Source organism: Aotus nancymaae, unplaced genomic scaffold, assembly GCF_030222135.1.
Source record: "Aotus nancymaae isolate 86718 unplaced genomic scaffold, 86718_ANA_hifiasm-v0.15.2.pri h1tg000095l, whole genome shotgun sequence".
NCBI classification, from domain to species: Eukaryota; Metazoa; Chordata; class Mammalia; order Primates; family Aotidae; genus Aotus; species Aotus nancymaae.
This window is the reverse complement of record NW_026988510.1, coordinates 1,516,829-1,537,127: the sequence shown is the minus strand read 5'-3', so window position 1 is coordinate 1,537,127 and position 20,299 is coordinate 1,516,829. Positions and strand designations below refer to the sequence as shown.

The following is a 20,299-nucleotide window of genomic DNA, read 5'->3' as shown; positions in this document are numbered from 1 at the left end:
CCTCTCTTTCTCAGAGGCCATGCTGCTTTCCTGCACCACACCCCGTTCCCTGTCTCTGGCTGTTGCTCTGATGGACTGGGAGCCCTGGGGTACGCCAGGTCCGTGAGCAGTCTGCTTCCCACCAGGCCTTTGGCCAGGTCCCCTTTCCTTTCAGTCCCTGGAGAGCAGCCTCTGCATGTGGTGCAGTGTCCATTCTAGAAGGCACTTTTCCTCATTGCCTTCAAACAGAGCCCTGGTGTCAGGTCAGCTGCCTGCTCATTTCTCTGCGGAAGAAGTGTGCTTGGGTCTGTACCCTCACAAATGGATGTTTCTGAGGCCCCACAGCGTTCCAGATCCCAGCAGGGTCTTCCTGGCCCAGAGCTCTCCCTGCTGCCTGCAGCCCCATGGCTTGCCCTTTGGCACCCGGGCCTACTAGATGCCGGGAGCAACTGAGTGGCACAGTCTAGCGAGCCGTTTGATTTAGCACTATTTTCTTTTTCCCTTGATTTTTATTTTTAATTTTTATTGCTTTTAATTTAAAAAATAGAGACGTGGTCTCACTGTGTTGCCCAGGCTGATCTTAAACTCTTGGCCTCAAGTGATCCTCCCACCTGGGCCTCCCAAGTCACTGTACCTGGCCTGATTGATCATTCTTTTTCAGAAGCGCTTTCTCTTCTCTCAGGGAACATGTCCGTTTTAGATTTTGGGACACTGGGACAGGTGAACTGATTATGGGGTAGTTTCCTTGATTGAGACATCAATTTGTACAATAAGCCCTTGAAATTCTTTGTCTAAACCGCATAGCTTGTGCCTAAGGCCTTGAATCTGTTTTGGGTGTGCTGCCAGAATACCCTCAGATTCAAATGTCTTCTGGAAAGGCCGCTGGCTGGCGTGGCGGGAGGAAAGGTCCCACGCAGGGCTGGGGCCCGCTGTTTGCAGCACCTGGCTCATTTGCGGTGTGGGCGAGGGTGTCTCTGACACCTCCTGACTTTCAGTCACTGTCTCTGCCTGTTCAGGAGGTGGGATGGAACAGGGCCAGGTGCAACAGGTCTTATTTCTGCTCCTGCCTTCCCCCTTCAGAGTGTGTGGAGCCTACCCCGGCGCATTTGTGCCCTGTGGCGGCCTCTCCTGCCTTTCTGCTACGCGTCTAGTTAGTCTTTCCCCAGAACTGTGTTTCCTGCTTGGAGATGACAAGTGCCTTCCAGCCTGGCAGGGCTTAGATTTGCTGTTCCGGTTAAGAGGCCTGGCCTGGGTCTGTCTGCCCACTCCTTTGCTCACTCCGTGGTCTGTGTTCATATCTGACTTGTCAGTTGGTTAGCCAGCCTCCCATCTGCTGGAGTACACTGGCCCTTGGAAAGGGTAGGGTGCACATGTCATTCCATTCTCATCTTTTTGAGGACCCCTACATTTGTAGGGTAGCCTCTCAGCCAGCCAGCAGCACAGCGGGCCCCGTCCTGAGTGGGTGGGCCACGTGACTCCTGTCATAGTTGGTGGCTTTCAGTTCACTTGTGTACAAAAATACCTCAGAGCATTTTCTTTGCACGTGGTCTTTAATATTTTCTCCTTTTCAAATCCACTTTTCCTTTTCCATTTTTTTTTTTTTTTTTTGAGGCAGGGTTTTGCTCTGTCGCCCAGGCTGGGGTGCAGTGGTGCTATCTCTGCTCACTGCAACCTCCATCTCCCGAGTTCAAGCGATTTTCCTTCTTCAGCCTCCCAAGTAGCTGGAATTACAGGCAACCGCCACGACGCCCGGCTAAATTTTGTATTTTTAGTAGAGATGGGGTTTCGCCGTCTTGGCCAGGCTGGTCTCGAACTCCTGACCTTGTGATCCACCTGCTTGGCCTCCCAAAGTGCTGGGATTGCAGGCATGAGCCACCGCACCCACCCACCTTTCCTTTTATGTCTGGATACATGAGCTCTTCTGCAGAAGGGCTTCTTCAGTGAGCCTTATCGCTGTGGGTTTCCCCTCTAAGTGTGGTTCTCTTCTGTGTCACTGATAAGGATCCAAGTGCACCCATCCCATCGCCAGAGCCCAGGCAGCAGCGGCCTTGCCACACTTGGGGAAAGGGACCCTGTAACATCGGTAGCAGGCTCAGAGGTCTTCTGTGCCAGTTCGCTTCATCAGTGTTCCGCACAGCCACGTGAAAAAGCAGAGGCCACCATCCTTACTCAGCCCTGAGACCTCGGGCTCTCGCAGCTGAAACCTTCCCCTGACCTGGTGGCAGGCCTGGCCCGGGCTGGCTGAGGTTGCTCATAGTCTCGGCCTCCCCTCTTGTGGGAGGGTCCCGACTTCTGCACAGGGTTGCTGTGTCCCTCACAGGCTACTGTTTTAGACCCTGTGATGTCACCTTTCTAAAGCCAAAATATTTCTGAATTCTCAAAAGACACCTGGCCCCACAGGGTTCAGATGATGGATGACAGATCTGTATTTTCACCCCCATCTTACAGGCGAGACGCCCAGGATTCAGGAGGTTGTGCTTGGCCGGGGTGGCAGTGCCAGGTTGTGCCCGGCCCCACGGCTTGCCTTCCTCCGGCACAGCAGCTCCACGCAGTAGCCCCCTTTCCTTATGCGCCTTCGTAAGTAATGTATGTTCACAGAGTTTTTTCCTTCTTATTTAAGAAAGGAAAAGAAGAGGCTGTGCAAAGAAGAAAGCAGAAATCACCTGTATCGTTGCTCAGAGTTCATCCTTGCTGGCGCGTTACCAGTGAGGTGTTTCCTCTGAGGTCCAGTACTCACGCTCACGTGTTGCCTACTTGCTGCTCGTAGTTTAAGCAAGGCATGGTGCACGGAGGCTCTCGGTGCAGCGTTTTCCTTCAGCCCACAGCAGCCTGCCAGGGTCACCGCCTTGTTCTGCAAAGGGGAAGGCGAGCTTAGCAGGTCAGGTGACTTGTCCACACTCACAGTCTCAACAACCTGGACCCAGGATGTGAACCTGGGCCTTTTCCCCCACGGCATGTGAATTGTATAAAGGCTCTTAAAATTGGAGTATCTGATGCCCTCAACCTGGTGTCCTTGATCCACGTGCATATTTACGCCGTGGTGAGGAAGCACCAGCTGGAGAGTCCCAGCATGGAGACCCAGCTTCAGTTGGGGACACCAAGTCCTATGTGCCTCCTCACACTCACCCTCAGTGTCCATGCCAACTTGGCCTGTCCCAGGCGGTGTGTGCTGAGAGCCTCATGGGTGTCATCCTTCTTTAGGCTTGCCAATTTGCTGCTAGCTAGTCACTCAGGTCCCTCCTCCTCTGTTGCCTACTTGCTGTGGCTCAGGTCACATGAGCAGAAGGCCATGGGCATGAAGGAAACCAGGAAGCCTGAAGGAGTTTCTGAGTGCCACACACTCAGTGTGTCAGCCTCAGATGACTTCAGCTCCGTATCCCTTTCTTGAGTTGTTTTTGCATGATACTCTAAGATTTAAGAACTTATCTTAATCATCCATTATTTAGTGATTTATTTATTCATTTTGGAATGTTTAATATTTTATTGTTTACACATATAAAGTAAGAATAAAAAATGGGCATGGAGGCCAGGCATGGTGGCTCATGCCTGTAATCTCAGCACTTTGGGAGGCCAAGGCTGTCAGGTCACCTGAGGTCAGGGGTTCAAGACCAGCCCGACCAACATGATGAAACCTCATCTCTACAAAGAGTACAAAAATTATAGACGGGCATGGTGGTGGGCACCTTTAATCCCAGCTACTTGGGAGGCTGAGGCAGGAGTGTTGCTTGAACCACGGAGGCAGAGGTTGCAGTGAGCAAAGGTCATGCCACTGCAACTCCAGCCTGGGTGACAGAGTGGGACTCTGTCTCAAAAAAAAAAAGTAGCATGGTGATCATCCGTTATTTAAAAGACCACTGTGCTAAATGCTGGTTAGTTGGATATTCACAATATTGTATTGCTGAGTGATTGATGGATTATTTGTGTTTGTTTTTTAACTGAAAGGGGGGCCATAAGCCCAGCACACCAATATGTACAGCCCCTGGTCCTTGCCAGTGTAGAGGCTGGATGGCAGGGTCAGTGTGTGGGTGCAAGTCTGCCTTCTTTGAGTTGCGAGGATGTCTTGCACCTCTGCTAAGCACCTCTGGTCTGTGTCCTGATCACTTTTCGTAGCTACTCGGTCCTCCCTCCAATCGTAAGGTGGTGACATTGTTCTCCTTTTTAGCTTCTGTGAATGTTGATCTTGGCAGAAACAAGGCTATATCTGATCTAATGTGTTTACTGTAAATCCTGATGCCGGAAAGCTCTTATCATCATCTCAGCTCCTGTGCGTTCACGTCCAAGTGAGGCAGGAGGATTTGAATGGATTCGAACTTTCCAAATGAGTCTTGTTTTGTTTTCCTAGTGGAAACAAAAAAAGAGCGTGTTCTCTGCTTCGATCTGAGCTGACGTAGAATACCACGTTCACATTTTCTGTAGTGCTCATTACTGCAAGAGTAGTAAAAAGACACAAGCTAAAGACCAGAAAAGAGAGGCTCCTGTCACTCGGCATAAATTCAATATGCCTTCTCCGGTCATTTCTTTATTATTATTTTTATCATTTCTTTAAAAAGTGATTTTGCTGGATTACCTAAGGGATATAACTCTCATGAATCTTTTCTGTTCCTCTTAAAATACTTTTTGGTAACCTAATATCTTTGAGGCAAAAAATTTAAATATTTAAGCTGTAAACGTTTGGGCTGTTAAAAATCCAGGGTTTGGTTTCAGCATTTTTTCATTCAACAAATAATTATGGACTGTTGACTGTGAGCCAGACACTGCCTGGACCCAGCACCTTGGTGGTGAGTAGGCAGACGCGGGCCTGTCCTGGGGGGCACAGGGTTCAGCCAGCATGTGGTGTTGTCGGCACAGGGATGCTCAGGTGTGGCCGCAGCACTGCAGGGCCTGGGGCTGCAAGGACCTGTCGTGGACAGAGCTCAGGGAAGGCCATACCTAGGAAGGGGGCGCAAGCTTCCATCTGAAAGTGAGCTGAGTTGAACAATCCGGAAGAGAAGAGGGAAGAACACGATCTGGCCTGGAATTCACGAAGGGCTCTTTGCACTGTAAAGCAAGACTGGAGGAGTTGAGGAGGGAATGAGAGAGGCCACTTAGGAAGTGGTTTCACCAGGCTGAGTGTGATGGGCAGTGGCGCAGAGGAGTGTGGTGTGCAGGCGACGGGGAGAGGGATCAAGAGGGACGGCATGGGACCAGTGAGGTGGGTTGTGCTAGGGCTCACTGGAAGAGGCTGGGATCGGGGCAGTGAGTACTCCATCCTGGATGGTCCTGTATCGGGGGTGTCAGGTGGGCAGCTGGTGCCCGTGTGGGCTGAGGTGGTTTAAAGAGGGCTCTTAGCCGCAGGTTGGTGGGAACAGGCCCTGGGACAGTGGGTGGCTTGGGGAGAGGATCAAGCAAGGGTCAAGTTTGGCTGTGCATCCAATTCCCTGTGGGTGAGGCCCAGCTTAGAGCTCCTGGGTTGTTCTAAGACTTGACAGCCAGGGTGAGCAGCTGGCTGAGGGTGAGCAGGAAGGCGGGCCACTCCTGGCTGCCGGCATCACTGCCCCGAGGCACCCAACTCCTCCTCTACCCAAGACTTGTAAAGTAGAGGAAGTTTTTGTTTTTTTTGTTCTCCAAATTTTATTTAAATGCTCAAAATTTTAAAACCTGAAGTGTTACCATTTCCTGCCCAGAGTAGTTAAAAGAAGTGTCATGAAAGCCTGCCCTGTCCAGTGCCCTGTGCACAGCACTGCTTTTCCCTGGCACGTCAGCGCGCTTCGGCGGGACCCTCGGAGCTGTTGGGTATGCTCTGATCATCTCTGCTCTGCAGATCTGGGACCTAAGATTTGGAAAATGGACATGAATTCAGTTCCCATGACAATATCTAGGTCCCACACCCAGCTTCCTGCCCCTTCTGGTTTGGAGAAAGCAGTGCTGATTGATAAATGCTTCCGCCACATTAAGACGGTGTTCTCTGTTTCAGGACGATGACCTGGAAGAAGGTGAAGTGAAGGACCCCAGTGACAGGAAGGTGAGGCCCCGTCCCACCTGCCGGTTCTTCATGAAAGGTAACTGTCTGCATGTGGGGCCTTCTCACAGCCAGCTGGGGCCCTGGCTCACCTTGGCAAGGCCCTGTGCTGCTCAAGGCAGTTCTCTGGGCCAGACTGCATAGGGGGGGTGGTGGTGGCGGCGGCAGCGGCAGCGGCATTGGCAATGGCGTTATTTACGGTGAACAATAGGCCCTTTTATTGGTGCTTTCATAGCTTTAATGACTGCCTTGTGGGAGCAGCCTGGTCATTCTCATTCTCACACTGGTGGACCCAGGCCCTTCCGATTACAGCAGACCCATGTCTGTACTGCAGATGGCATTAGTCATTTTTCAGAGTGATCCTTTTCATAAGGCCGAATGTTCTAGGCACCAGAATTAGCATCTCTCCCAACTCTAGAGATGGCCCCTTTTCCTGCATGATGTGCCAAAAGCGTATGTTTGTGTGGAATGGATTTCAAAATGGCCCGGGATGGCTGCTGAAGGCGGCAGGGCTCTCTCCCGTAGAAGGAGTTGTGTGAGTTCAGTTGCTGCAGCAGGGAGCAGTGTAAGAAAGTCTTGTCTGAAAACTCTGGGCTAACCCGTGTTAAAATGTGGCAGAACTCTGTAGCGTGATGATAATACGGCTTTTTGTTTTGCTGCTTAACGTCTGGGGGGATTCGGAAATGGAAATGAGAATTTCCACCTTGTAAGAATGTCTTTGGTGTACAGCAATAGTTTTGGCATATTTCTGGTAATTCAGCATTCCCCTTCGATAGGTGGGAAGATGTTTTTCTCCTTCTCTTAATTTTGCTATAAGCCTGTAGATGACTTTGTCACTGCCAGCCTGTGTGTGCCGTCTAAAGCTCACGAGAGCTTCCTGTACTTCTTTTCCAGATGTTGTGACTCCATTATCCACTCTTCCACCAATATCCAATTCCATACCATTCAGAGGCCAGGTTAAAGGTACCAAATACGCTATATTCACTCTCTTCAGTACCTTAAAGTCCCCCTACTCCAGAGGCCAGACTTCCTTCTCCTGGATCCAGGATACAGCTGTGAAACCAGAAGGAAAGGGGGTCCTTGAGGGGCAGAGAGCTGTTTGGAACCTCCTCCTTAGAGGCACGGGAGCTGGTCGCAGGAGAGGGCATCCTTGGGGCGCAGTGGAGTCCCATCACTCAGGGAGGCAGGCTGTACGCTTAGAGCAGCCATGAATGCTCCTGTGCGAGAGATGACCTGGTGATATGAGACCCACGGTAACCCCAGGTTGTGTGATCTTGGCCTGCACTGTCTGCATGCTTGCTTTTGCCAAGCACAAACAGTTGATGTGCCCAAGTCACACGTGCATGTAAGGGGCCCCCACTGGGGAGAGCCTGCGTGGGCGGTAGACTTAGAGCCGCAGATTGTCACATTCTTCAGAATGCAGAGGAATATGCAGTACATTTTAGAAAGTAAACTGTTACAGTTCTTTAAAAGCTTTGGTATTTGCAGTGTTAGTATTTCAGAAAATTTAAGTTTAAGCAGAAGATCTCTTTTCCATAATGGTGTGGGAATAAATGGCATCAGTGTCTCAAATTTCTTTATGAAAGTGATGGAGGAAAAGCTGGACACATGTACACACTGGCAGTCATTTCAAATCAGCACCAGTCACAGTGCAGTGCTCTGGACTCTGGGTGGCAATGTGACTCAGAAGCATGGCCAGTCGGCGCTGGCCTGATGGTTCCAACAGCAGGAGGCAGCATCCGCCAGGGCAGGGAGACTCTAGACCAGGAGCTCAGGGCTCACTGCTGAACTGGTTCCAGAATTTAACAACAGAAGCGCAAAACAGATGAAGAGAGATCATTCCTGGAGCTCTTCATTCGTGTCACTGGGAGCTGCCTGGATGAACAGACAGGATCCCTGGACATCAGTGTCACATGGTTGGTCAGAATTGGCAGGTGGTTACCCAAGGTTAGACTAAGTACCGAGTGGGTTTCTGTGAGTGAGACCATGTGGAAGGGTTTCTACACTCAAGAAATCAATTCGAGACCAGCCTGGGCAACATAGTGAGACCTTGTCTCTACAGAAAATGAAAAATTAGCAGGACCTGGTGGCATGTACGTGTCATCCCAGCTATGTGGTAGGTGGGGGCTGAGGTGGGTGGATCACTTGAGCCTGGGAAGTTGAGACTGCAGTTGAGCCGTGGTCGTGCCATTGTACTCCAGCCTGGGTGACAGTGAGACCCTGCCTCTAAAAAAAAAAAGAAATCGGAAGCTAGATCAGGAGGTATTTTTGCAGCTTAAGCGAGTGTTATCAATAACTCATTTCAGGAGTACTTTTATTCTGCAGAGTGAGATGTTACTGTACAGAGTAAGTGGCTGATTCTTACCATTTTCTAGATCATGTCTCCCAGTGCTTCTTAGTTATGAGAAATTTGGATGTAAATATTTTTGCCTACCTGCAGTTTATAGGCTTGGTGTGAAATTGAAATTCTTCGGTTTATGATCCCTCAAGTACAAATTATTTTAAGAACAAAGTTTGCCGTGTTGCCAAGGATATGGAGATGTCGGAACCCTCATTCACTGCTGTCGAGAAGGTAAAATGATGCAGCTGCTTTGGAAGCCAGTTTCCCAAAAGCTCCCGGGTACTCACTTACGGGTATGACCCAGGAGTTCAGCTGCACGTATCCATCCAGGAGAAGTGGATACATGCATTTGTATAAAAGCTTCTGTGTGAGTGTTCACAGCAGCATGATCTCCAGTAGCCTAAAAGAAGGAACATCCCAGGTGTCCGAAAACTGACGAACGCATAAGTAAGTGTGGTCTGTCCATATACAGTGGAATATCACTTGGCCATAAAAGGGATAAAGCACTGACACAAGCTGCAGGGTGGACGAACCTTGGAGACATTGTGCTGAGTGACGGAGGCAGCGCAGAAGGCCACGTGTTTATGGCATGTCCAGAGCAGACAGATCCACAGAGACAGAAAGTAGATTGATTAGCCATTGCCTGGGCTGAGGGTGGACAGTGATAGCTAGTGAGTACGGGATTTCCCATTTAGGGTGATGGAATGTTCTAGAACTAGCTAGTGGTGATTCTTACACAACTTTGTGAATATACTGAAAACCAGTGAATTGTACCCATTGAATGGGGGTATTTTATGGTATGTGAATATTATAAAAATTAGAAAATTCTTTTCTTAAAAGAAACTTGGTAGCTGGGAGTGGTAGGTCACACCTGTAATCTTAGCACTCTGGGAAGCTGAGCTGGGAGGATTGCTTGGTCCCAGGAGGAGTGCAAGACCAGCCTGGGCAACATAGGAAGAGCCCGTCTTTCTTTTTTAAATACTTATAGAGACAGGGTCTCACTATATTGCTCAGGCTGGTCTCAAATACTAGGCTCAAGCGATCCTCCCACCTCAGCCTCCCAAAATATGGGAATGACAGGCATGAGCCACTGACTTGGCCTCTCTTAGCTTTATCTCTGTGATGAGTTGTGATTTATAGATTAATCATCTGTCACCTAGTGGACACGTTGACATTTGTGACCAGTGGACAGCAAAATGCACTAGGAACACACCTTGTTAACATTTGGAAGCATCGGTGCTTTGTTTATGCCTGCCTGCCTCCACAGTGCATATGCTACAGTTGGAGCTGTAGTTGTTCATGGGATGTTTTCACCTCTCATGGGCCTGTGTTGGATCATCAGGACACAGAGTTCTGGCCACAGAGGAGTAAGCAGCGTTTTCTTTAAACTGCGTCCCACTTTGGGTTTCTATCGGGTTTTTTTGAGACAGTCTTGCTGTGTTGCCCACACTGGAGTGCAGTGGTGGGATCTCGGCTCACTGCGACCTCCACCTCCTGGGTTCAAGCCATTCTCCTGTCTCAGCCTCCCACGTAGCTGGAATTCCAGGAATCTGCCACCATGCCCAGCTAATTTTTGTATTTTTAGTAGACATGGGGTTTCGCCGTGTTGACGAGGCTGATCTTGAATTCCTGAGCCCAGGTAATCCACCTGCCTCAGCCCCTCAAAGTGCTGGGATTACAGGTATTATGAGGCACCGTGCCCAGCCCCTACTTTGGGTTTTTGATTTCTCCCTCTGTTAACAAGCGTCCCAGTCCATTCTTTGGGTCTGACCTCCCTGTCTCTGTTCCTCTAATTTTTTAAAATTGTGGTGAAATAAAAACCTTTTTTTTTTTTTGAGACAGAGTCTCGCTTTGGTGCCAGGCTGGAGTGCAGTGGTGCGATCTCGGCTCACTGCAATCTTCACCTCCTGGGTTCAAGCACTTCTCCTGCGTCAGCCTCCCAAGTAGCTGGGACCACAGGTGTGGACCACCTCGCCCAGGTAATTTTTGTATTTTTTAGTAGAGACAGGGTTTCACCATGTTGGCCAGGATGGTCTCGATCTCTTGACCTCGTGATCCGCCCGCCTTGGCCTCCCAAAGTGCTGGGATTACAGGCGTGTGCCACCACGCCCAGCCTAGAAACCATTTTTTAAGTATACGGTTCATATTAAATACATTCATATTGTTGTATAGCAACCATCACCAGGCCAAGCGCGGTGGCTCACAGTGTAATCCCAGTACTTTGGGAGGCCGAGGCTGGTGGATCACGAGGTCAGGAGTTCAAGACCAGCCTGGCCAAGATGATGAAACCCTGTCTCTACCAAAAATACAAAAATTAGCCTGACACAGTGCCTGTAATTCTAGCTACTCGAGAGGCTGAGGCAGGAGAATTGCTTGAACCTGGGCAGTAGAAGTCGCAGTGAGCCCAGATCGTACCGCTGCTCTCCAGCCTGGGTGATAGAGTGAGACTCCATCTCAAAAAATAAAAAACAACAACAACCATCACCACCATCCATCTCCAGGACTTTTTCAGCTTACAGACCTGAAACTCTGTACCTATGAAACAACTTCTCGTTCCTCCCCACCGGCCTCCTGGTACCTGCCATTTTATTGTCTCTGAATCCTGACTATAAGTACCACATATGCGCGGAATCGTATAGTCTGTCCTTTTGTGACTGGTTTATTTTACTTAGCATAATGTCCTCAAAGTTCATTAATCAGAATTTTTTTACTTTATTATTTATTTTTTTGGACAGGATCTCACTGTGTCACTCAGGCTGGAGTACAGTGGCACAATTATGACTGACTGCAGCCTTAACTTCCTGGCCTCTAGCCATCCTCCCGCCTCAGCTTCCCAAGTAGCTGGGACTACAGGCATGCCAGTATGCCCAGCTAACTTGTTTATTATTTGTAGAGACAGGGTCCCACTATGTTACCCAACCTGGTCTTGAACTCCTGGGCTTAAGCGATCCTCCTGCCCCTGCCTCCCAAGTGCTGGGATTATAGGTGTGACCCACCATGCCTGGCTTTCTTCCTTTTTAAAATTGAATAATAGGCTCGGTGGCTGTTGCCTGTAATCCTAGCACTTTCGGAGGCAGAGGTGGGCGGATCATTTGAGGTCAGGAGTTCGAGACCAGCCTGACCAAAGTAGTGAAACCCCATCTCTACTAAAAATATAGACAATTAGCCAGGCATAGTAGAGCACTCCTGTAATCCCAGCTACTCGAGAGGCCAAGGCAGTGGATTCGCTTGAACCCAGGAGGCAGAGGTTGCAGTTAGCCAAGATCACGCCACTGCAGTCCAGTCTGGGTGACAGAACGAGACTCAGTCTTAAAAAAAAAAAAAGGCCAGGTGCGATGGCTCAGGCCTGTAATCCCAGCACTTTGGGAGGCCCACACAGGTGGATCCCGAGGTCAGGAGTTCAAGACCAGCCTGACCAACATGGTGAAACCCCGTCTCTACTTAAAATACAAAAATTAGCTGGGCATGGTAGCGCGCACCTGTGATCCCAGCTACTGGGGAGGCTGAGGCAGGAGAATTGCTTAAACCTGGGAGGTAGAAGTTGCAGTGAGCTGAGATCGTGCCATTGCACTCCAGCCTGGGCAACAGAGAGAGACTCTGTCTCAAAAAAAAAAAAAAAAAAAAGATTAATATTTCTTCGTGTAGAGTGGCTGCATTGGGTTATCTCCCATCTGTGGATGGACACTTGGGTGACTTCTACCTCTTGGCTATTGTGAATAGAGCTGCTATGAACATGGATGTAAAAATCTCTCTTCAGACCCTGCATTCAGTTCTTTTGCTCATGCCTGACAATGGAATTGCTGATGACGTGGTAATTCTCCGTGTCATCTCTCGAGGAACCGCCCAGCCGTGTTCCGCGGCGGCTGCACTGTTTGACGTTCCCAGTTGCAGCGCGGAAGGCTTCCAGTCCCTCCATATCCTCAGCAGTACTCTGTGCTCTGTTCTTTTGACTAGAGCTATTCCATTGGGTGTGAAGCAATGTCTTACTGGGTTTTGATTTGCATTTCCCTGAAGATTAGAGGTGTCGTGTAGTTTTTTCATTTGCTTGTTGGCCATTTGTATATCTTCCTTGGAGAGATGTCTTTTGTTTAGTATTGAATCCTTGCATTTTCTTTTGTGTTTGAAGCAGTAGGTCTCAGTGTTGTCTGTGAACCCCTGGGAGTCCTTGAGACCCTTTCAGGGGACCCTGAGGTCAAAGTTATATTTATTTATTTATTTTCTATTTTATTTTACTTTTTTGAGACAGAGTCTCTCACTGTTGCCCAGGCTGAAGTGCAGTGGCGCAGTCTCAGCTCACTGCAACCTCCACCTGCTGGGTTCAAGTGATTCTCCTGCCTCAGCCTCCTGAGTAGCTGGGATTACAGGCCTGTGCCATGACGCCCAGCTAATTTCTGTGTTTTAGTAGAGATGGGGTTTAACCATGTTGGTCAGGCTAGTCTCAAACTCCTGACCTCAAATGATCTGCCCGCCTGAGCCTCCCAAATTGAAACTATATTTATACTAATAGTAAGACTGTGCCAGAGACTCACCGTGCACTGGCACTTCAAATGCCCTTTACTTCATGTCTGTACTATAGTAGTAAAAATTGTGATTTAAGCAAATCTGGTTGTTTTTTTTTTTTAAAGACGCAGTCTCATTCTGTCGCCAGGCTGGAGTGCAATGGCACAATCTCAGCTCACTACAACCTCTGCCTCCCGGGTTCAAGCAATTCCCCTGCTTCAGCCTCCCAAGTAACTGGGACTACAGGCGCACAGCACCACGGTCGGCTGTTTTTTAGTAGAGACAGGGTTTCACCGTGTTGGCGAGAATGGTATCTATCTTCTGACCTGGTGATCCACCTGACTTGGCCTCCCAGAGTGCTGGGATTACAGGCGTGAGCCATCACACCCAGCCAATTTAAATCTTACACTTGAGTACAGATCTTTTATTTGTTTATTTTTATTATTTGTAAGGTCTTTTTAAAAATACAACTTTATTAAAGTATAATTTATGTGCCATCAAATTGACCCATTTTAAGGACACAGTTCTGTGATTTTCAATATATTTTCCCAGTTGTGCAGCCCATTTTTAGAGTATTTTCATCATCCCAGTAAGACCCTGCAGTGCAGGCATTCCCCTTATCCACAGGGGCAGTGTTCTACGACACCACCCACCCCACACTCCCATGGGTGCCCGAAACGTCAGATCGTAACAAGCCCCCCAATATGCTGTGGGTTTTTTTTATAGGTACATTCCTATGATAAAGTTTAATTCATAAATTAGACACAGTAAGAGGTTAACCACAATCCCCAGTCATAAAATAGAGCAGTTGGAACAATATACTGTAATGAGAATGTGAATGTGGTCTCTCAGAAGAGCTCACTTTGCTGTAGTCAGCCTTCTGATGATGTGAGGCCGAGACAGATTCCCGGCCACGGAGCGTTGGGCCACGTAGCATTGGGCCACTCTTGACTTTCTGACGATGTGTTAGAAGGAAGGTCGTCTGCCCCAGTGATCCTGGAGCACGGAGCCATGGTGAGGACAGCACTGCCAGGCCCCCAGCAGTTGTTGTTGGCCGAGAGGGCTGCTGAGCCACTAGCGGACGGTCAGCGCTGTGGACATCATGGATCTGTTGGACCAAGGGATGATCGTGTCCCAGGTGGAACAGGGGAGGACGGCGCAAGATTTCATCACACTAGTTAGCACAGACGTCATTTAAAACTTAGGAATTGTTTTTGGAATTTTTCATTTGATATTTTCAGACCGTGGGTAACTGAATTTGCAGAAAGCAGAGGAGGGGTAATCCTGTACGTGTCTTTCAGCACTCAGCGTGGTGGAGTGGCAGCACGGGTACAGTCCCCTGCCAGCACTCCAGTCCAGCAGTCTCAAGGGGCAGCATGGGAAGGGTTTGAGCTGCAGCTGACCCTGCGTGCTCTCCGCGGAGCACACATGCATGAGGAAGACTGGCAGACACGCCAGGGAATGCAGATCCGGGTCTTGGCAGGAGCAAAGTGAGCCCACAGCTTCAAGGGGAACAACAGACAGTGTTAGCAATATTAAAATTAAAATGGGGCTGGGTGCAGTGGCTCATGCCTGTCATCCCAGCACTTTGGGAGGCCAAGGTGGGCGGATCACCAGAGATTGGGAGTTCCAGACCAGCCTGACCAACATGGAAAAACCTTGTCTCTACTAAAAATACCAAACAAAAATTAGTCAGGCATGTGGCGAGTACCTGTGATGCCAGCTACTCAGGAGACTGAGGCGGGAGAATCGCTTGAACCCGGGAGGTGGAGGTTGCGATGAGATGAAATCACACCATTGAACTCCAGCCTGGGCAACAGGAGCGAAACTGTCTCAAAAATAAAAAATTAAATTAAAATTGGAGCTTTCCGTTGAAAACTGGACTTTTGGAAAATACAATCACTGTGTGCTTTACAGCTTCTCGGTGGGTAAGGACTTTTTCAGGCGACTGTTGCAGGATGTCACAGAATCATGCATCGGCAAAAGACCCACTCAAAGTTCAGGATAGACCAGTGGACTTCAGAGGAACCAGGTTAGAAAAGTTTGGCAGTGGAGTTCGATCGCAGCTTACTGTAAGGAGTCTTCCCTTGTTGAGTGCGACGTTAGGAAGAATCTCCCAGCACATCTGAAAAGGCTCTTACGATGCCCCTCTCTTTCCAGCTTCCTCTCTGTGTGGGGCTGTAGCGTCCTCTCCAGCTTCAGCCCCAGGAGCCCATCATGGCCAGATGCAGATGGGAGCCCACGTGTCTTCCAGGGTCAGCATTCAAGAGATGGGCAAAAAGGCAAAGAATTCTGCTCTTCTCACCAAATACTTTAAAAATACCTTCTTAAATATGTGTTGCCATATATTGGATTTCTTGTTATTGTTAAATAGTGAGATATCTTTAAATGTCTGTTAATTTTTAATACCATACACATTAGAAATGACACCTAAACCAAGTAAATACAGTAAATTGATATTTTCTGTACCCAGAATTAAAAGAGACATTTAAAGCTGTTCCACGTGCAGGTTGTACTGGAGCATGAGCTTTAGTTCCTGGCATCTCTGCGTGAGTTTCCACGTCTTCACACTGCGGGTCTGGCTCACTGGTACTGTTTGGGTTTGTTGCTGCCGAGCTTGCAGGTTCCCTTTTTGTAGTTATATTGTGTGGTGAAAAAAGCAAGATTCAACACAGAACATAACATGCCCAGAAAAAAGCAGGGAAGATGGATGGATTGAGCCCCAGGAAATTGGTGACTGCCTCTGGCAGTGGCCCTGGAGGCACGGGGCAGGAGGTCGACTTCACCGTGTACCCTTTAGAGTGTGTGGGGATTCTTTATTTACAAGTATCTCAGTTTATTATGAACTATTTTATGTAAGTAAAATAATACAATGTTTACACAGGGATAAAGATTAATAAGAGAATAAAACAGTTGCTGCTGTGCTGACATTCCAGTTCAGAAAAAGATCTTCATCGTGTCCTGAAGCCCTGCGTGCCAGAAATAGCACGTAGACATTTCAGCAGCGACTCCGCCCCGCTCCGGTGGCTTCCGTCTCTCCTTGTCCTACTCTGGCCTGAGGCCGTGTCTGTGTACACAGTCTCCGCAGAACTGTCTTTATGCTGTTAGAATCACAGTCCGCGTGAATTTGGGGTTTGAAGTTCCAGTTAGAAACAGAAGACAATACACTTTGTAAACCAGAATATCTTTATTTTTGCTTCTATTTTCTGGAAAATTTCTTTCTTTCTTTCTTTCTTTTTTTTTTTTAACAAATGCTTTTTAAGCCGAGTGTGGTGGCTCATGCCTGTAATCCCAGCACTTTGAGAGGCTGAGGCAGGTGGATCACCTGAGGTCAGTTCAAGACCAGCCTGACCAACATGGAGAAACCCTATCTCTTAGTACTAAAAATACAAAATCAGCTGGGCATGGTGCACATGCCTGTAATCCCAGCTACTTGGGAAGCTGAGGAGAATCACTTGAACCCGGGAGGCGGAGGTTGCAGTGAGCTGAGAGCGCACCATTGCACTCCAGCCTGGGCAGCAGCTCCAATTTTAAATTATGAAAGTAAGGCTGGGCACAGTGGCTGACGCCTGTAATCCCAGCACTTTGGAAGGCTGAGGCAGCGGATCACCTGAGTTCAGGAGTTTGAGACCAGCCTGGCTAACATGGCAAAACCCCATTTCTACTAAAAATACAAAAATTAGCCAGGCGTGGTGGTGCTGGCCTGTAATCCCAGCTTGGGAGGCTGAGGCAAGAGAATCGCTTGGACCCATGAGGCGGTGGTTGGCAGTGAGCCAAGAGCCTGGGCAACAGAGCCAGACTCCATCTCAAAATTAAAAAGTAATATGGGCTGGCAGAGGTCGAGAGAGTAAAAGATAAAGCCTCTGTCCACTCTCCCGACAGTCGGGTGTGTTTCTACACAGGTAAAAGGGTGACTGGGACGGCGGTGTTCTTTCTGCCTGACGTCTGCTGGATGTTGTACTTTGCACACGTAGTGTCCCAGCTCTACTCACAGACCGACCGTGCTGCTTTCCAGAGCCGTCTTCCCCTTTACTCTGGTGGCCAGGGGCAGGGCGGCACTTAACACTCCCCAGGCAGGTGGCCCCTGACAGCTGAACACTGTCACCCACCTGTGTCTGGTCTCTAGGGACAGCCCCATGCTCACCTTCTCACCTTGCTCTTCAATGCTCACTGGTTTGTTCTCTTCTGCCTTGTTCCTCCTTCCTCCGCCTGCCAATATCAGTAAGAAAAGGTCTTTTTTGACAGTGGGTTCGTAGGTGATGTCCTAAAAATTTTTGTAAATACAGAAAAGGGCAAAGCATAACATATTTAGTTAGCCACCACCCAGATACGTACTAGAGATAAAAAAGTATAGAAAAGCCATGGTTTTTATTGTCAGGAGTGGAGCATAGTTACATCCAGTTGCACCTAGAGGAGCCTGGGCCAGGGGTGGGAGCAAGGCTGTGGGGCTTTTCTGGTTTAAGGGGCAAGTTAATATTCAGACCATTGAACTCTCTACAAAGGGACTTTGAAACAGGCTGTTTCCTCTGACCAAGGTGCCCCAGGTTTCTGGCAGCCTCTGGGGAACTGCTGTGTCTGGGCAGGTGCTGCCGCCTGGCTCGGCCTTTCTGGGCTCGTCCTGCCCACCCTTTCAGTACCCACGAGTGGCCAGGCCAGGCCTGGGTAAACATGGCCACTGTCCCCCACCCCCACCCCAGCTGCTGCCCTTGTGCAGTTAGGCACTTGTGGATCCTTTCTGATCTCACTTTTGTTTCCATAGGGAACTGTACCTGGGGAATGAATTGTAGGTTTATACACCCTGGAGTGAACGACAAGGGAAACTACTCCCTAATCACCAAAGCCGACCCCTTCCCGCCCAACGGCGCCCCACCTCTCGGACCTCACCCGCTGATGCCCGCCAACCCTTGGGTGCGTGATGCCTCTTCTTTCATTGTGAGCACATCAGCCAGCTGAGCTTCTGTCTGAATCTCAAGCTTAAGACAAGTCTATGCCTTGTGGAAAAGCCTCAGCACAGGTTCAGCCCCGTTCAGATGCTTCTGTGGTCCCAAGTGGAAGCAGGCCTCAGCTTTCCGGGGACGGGTGAGGCTTGCTGGAAGGAGAGTGCCCATTCAGAGCTCTGTGGTGTTGATGTTTTTACTGTCTGGTTTCTCTGTACACTTGAAAGTTTTACTTTCTCACCTTCTCCCTTCTCATTTTTCAATAGGGTGGGCCAGTAGTTGATGAAATTTTGCCTCCACCCCCTCCAGAGCCCCCAACAGAGAGTGCCTGGGAACGAGGACTCCGGCATGCAAAGGAGGTAACAGAATTCAGCAGAAAACTTGACAAGAAAAAGACTTACAGAAGTGGTCCTTGCACCAAACTAGTATTTCCTGGATCCAGAGGTAGCCACGGGAGGCTCAGTAAGGCCTCTGAGGCTAAGGGGCTGTTTCTGTCGTTTGTTTTGGGTTTTTGGGGTTTTTTTGCTTGTTGGTTTGTTTTTGAGACGGAGTATTGCTCTTATTGCCCAGGCTGGAGTACGTGGCCCAGTCTCAGCTCACTGCAGCCTCCGCCTCCCAGGTTCATGCGATTCTCTCCTGCCTCAGCCTCCAAAGTAGCTGGGATTATAGGCGTGTGCCACCAGGCCTGGAAGAATAGAAAGTTATGTCTGCCTCAGAGGCAGCAGCGCAGTAGGCCAGGGAGTCCCATCTAGGGCATACCCTCTGTCTTCATGTGGCTGGATCAGCACTGCACCACAACCCGGCTGGCGCTGTCCAAGAGCACAGAGGCAGTCTGCAGCCACTCCTAGAAAGCCTGGTGAGGCTGCCCACGCTGCCCTCCCAGGATCTGTGCCCCAGGCTGCTGAGACTCTGTCTGCTCTTTTGGAGAGAACCTGGGGCTTTCTGGCCCCGTCACTGCATATTCCCTCCCTCCAGGCCCACTTGGGCCCCAGTGTATGAGCTTAAGCTCTGGGAAGCAGTCTCCCGGCACCCAGCCCTGCTTCCTCATTTTCCTGGCTGGCCTCTCTGCTGGGAGATGACAGACAAGACGCCCCTCCTCACTTCCTCGGCTCATCACTGAGTGACGGGCTCCCTGGGCAGCCCCAAGGTTAGTTGAAGGAAGTGATGAGTACCTCACGTGGGCACATGGAGGCCGGGGGCAGCTGTTGGTGTAGAGACGGGCACAGACTGCCCTCCTCCCCAGAAAGATGCCTGCACCGTGTTCGCCCCTCGTTGCGAGCACCGTAGCGTGCAGCTCCCACTCTTACAGGGCTGCTGCGTCGGGTGGGGCGGCTCCCTCCGTGTCTCCTAACGGCAGCGCCGGTATTCCACCTCCCTGTTGACTTCTTTCTTCTTACAACGGTAGGTTTTAAAAAAAGCAACTATCCGAAAAGAACAGGAGCCTGATTTTGAAGAGAAAAGGTTTACGGTGACCATTGGCGAAGACGAACGGGAATTTGACAAAGAAAATGAAGTTTTTCGAGATTGGAATTCTCGGCTCCCGAGAGATGTCAGAGACACAGTGTAAGGAATGGCCTTGCCTGCCCCTCCCTTTTCTCCCCGGGTGTGGCCATGCTCCAGAGAGGGTAGCCGTGCGTAGGGCCCAGGGTGTGCTCCTCGGGGCCCAGCGCCTCTTGCTGGGGTCACCGTAACGTTCCCAGGATCAGTCAGGCGCGGTTCTCACAGTCAGCTGATCGCAGGTTTTTGCTTCTAGGAAGGAAGCGTTACGGCTCTGAGCTCTGGGAGTTTTCGCAGCTGTCCTTGAGGTCTCGGGAGCCCCACAAGTCTGTGTTCCTGTCTCCTCTCCCCACCCCACATTACCCGGGAGCTGGGAGCACAGCGGTGCTTCTCTTCACTGGCCGTGCTGTCTTCACCGCTCCTCCTCCGAGGCGTTTAGGGCTGGTACCTTTTTTCGAGATGGAGTCTTGTTCTGTTGCCCAGGCTGGAGTGCAGTGGTGCGATCTCCGCTCACTGCAACCTCTGCCTCCCGGGTTCAATCGATTCTCCTGCCTCTGCCTCCCGAGGAGCTGGGATTACAGGCGTGAGCCTCCGTGCTGGGCCCATTTATGGTTGGTCTATAAAAATCCCTTACAGAAGAAGTGCCTGGGGTTGAAGGGTGGAAGTCAGATCTTTGCGTGGCATCAAAATGCTGCTTTCCTCTGCCTGTAGATGGATGGTGAGCTTTAGGGCAGGGAGCTGGATTATAATTCGGTCAAATCTGAATCGGAGCTGCATTTTGCTGAGGCTTGAGCAACCCTGTCCATTCCTGGTTGCTAGCGGGGAATCATGATGATGGTGATTTCTGTCTGGAAGGATAATAGAAGCTGCACAAAAAGGAAGGCGTGCAGTGCTTGCGCTCCAGGATTCGGTCCTGTCAACTTGGCCCTGTGAGGCCCTTCCCCGTCCTTGCTGCGAGCAGACTCCCCTGGGCTTTCCGCCTGCAGAAGCGGGGAGGAAGCTCCAGCGGCCCCCACCTGCCCCAGCAGTGGCAACTCAAGATTGAAG

The 20,299-nt window shown here is 49.9% G+C and overlaps 1 protein-coding gene across 2 annotated transcripts in view; it reads left to right on the top strand.

Annotated features, from left to right (window-relative positions):
- ZC3H18 (zinc finger CCCH-type containing 18) overlaps positions 1-20,299 on the top strand; it is a 64,604-nt gene that overhangs the window by 11,058 nt on the left and 33,247 nt on the right. Inside the window, exons 3-7 of one of the 2 annotated variants that reach the window (XM_012466064.2) lie at positions 5,933-6,017; positions 6,872-6,940; positions 17,578-17,726; positions 18,022-18,114; positions 19,161-19,318. In XM_012466064.2, the coding sequence (XP_012321487.2) occupies positions 5,933-6,017; positions 6,872-6,940; positions 17,578-17,726; positions 18,022-18,114; positions 19,161-19,318 (554 nt within the window). The remainder of the gene's footprint in view (positions 1-5,932; positions 6,018-6,871; positions 6,941-17,577; positions 17,727-18,021; positions 18,115-19,160; positions 19,319-20,299) is intronic. The other variant, XM_012466066.2, reaches the window with a different exon arrangement.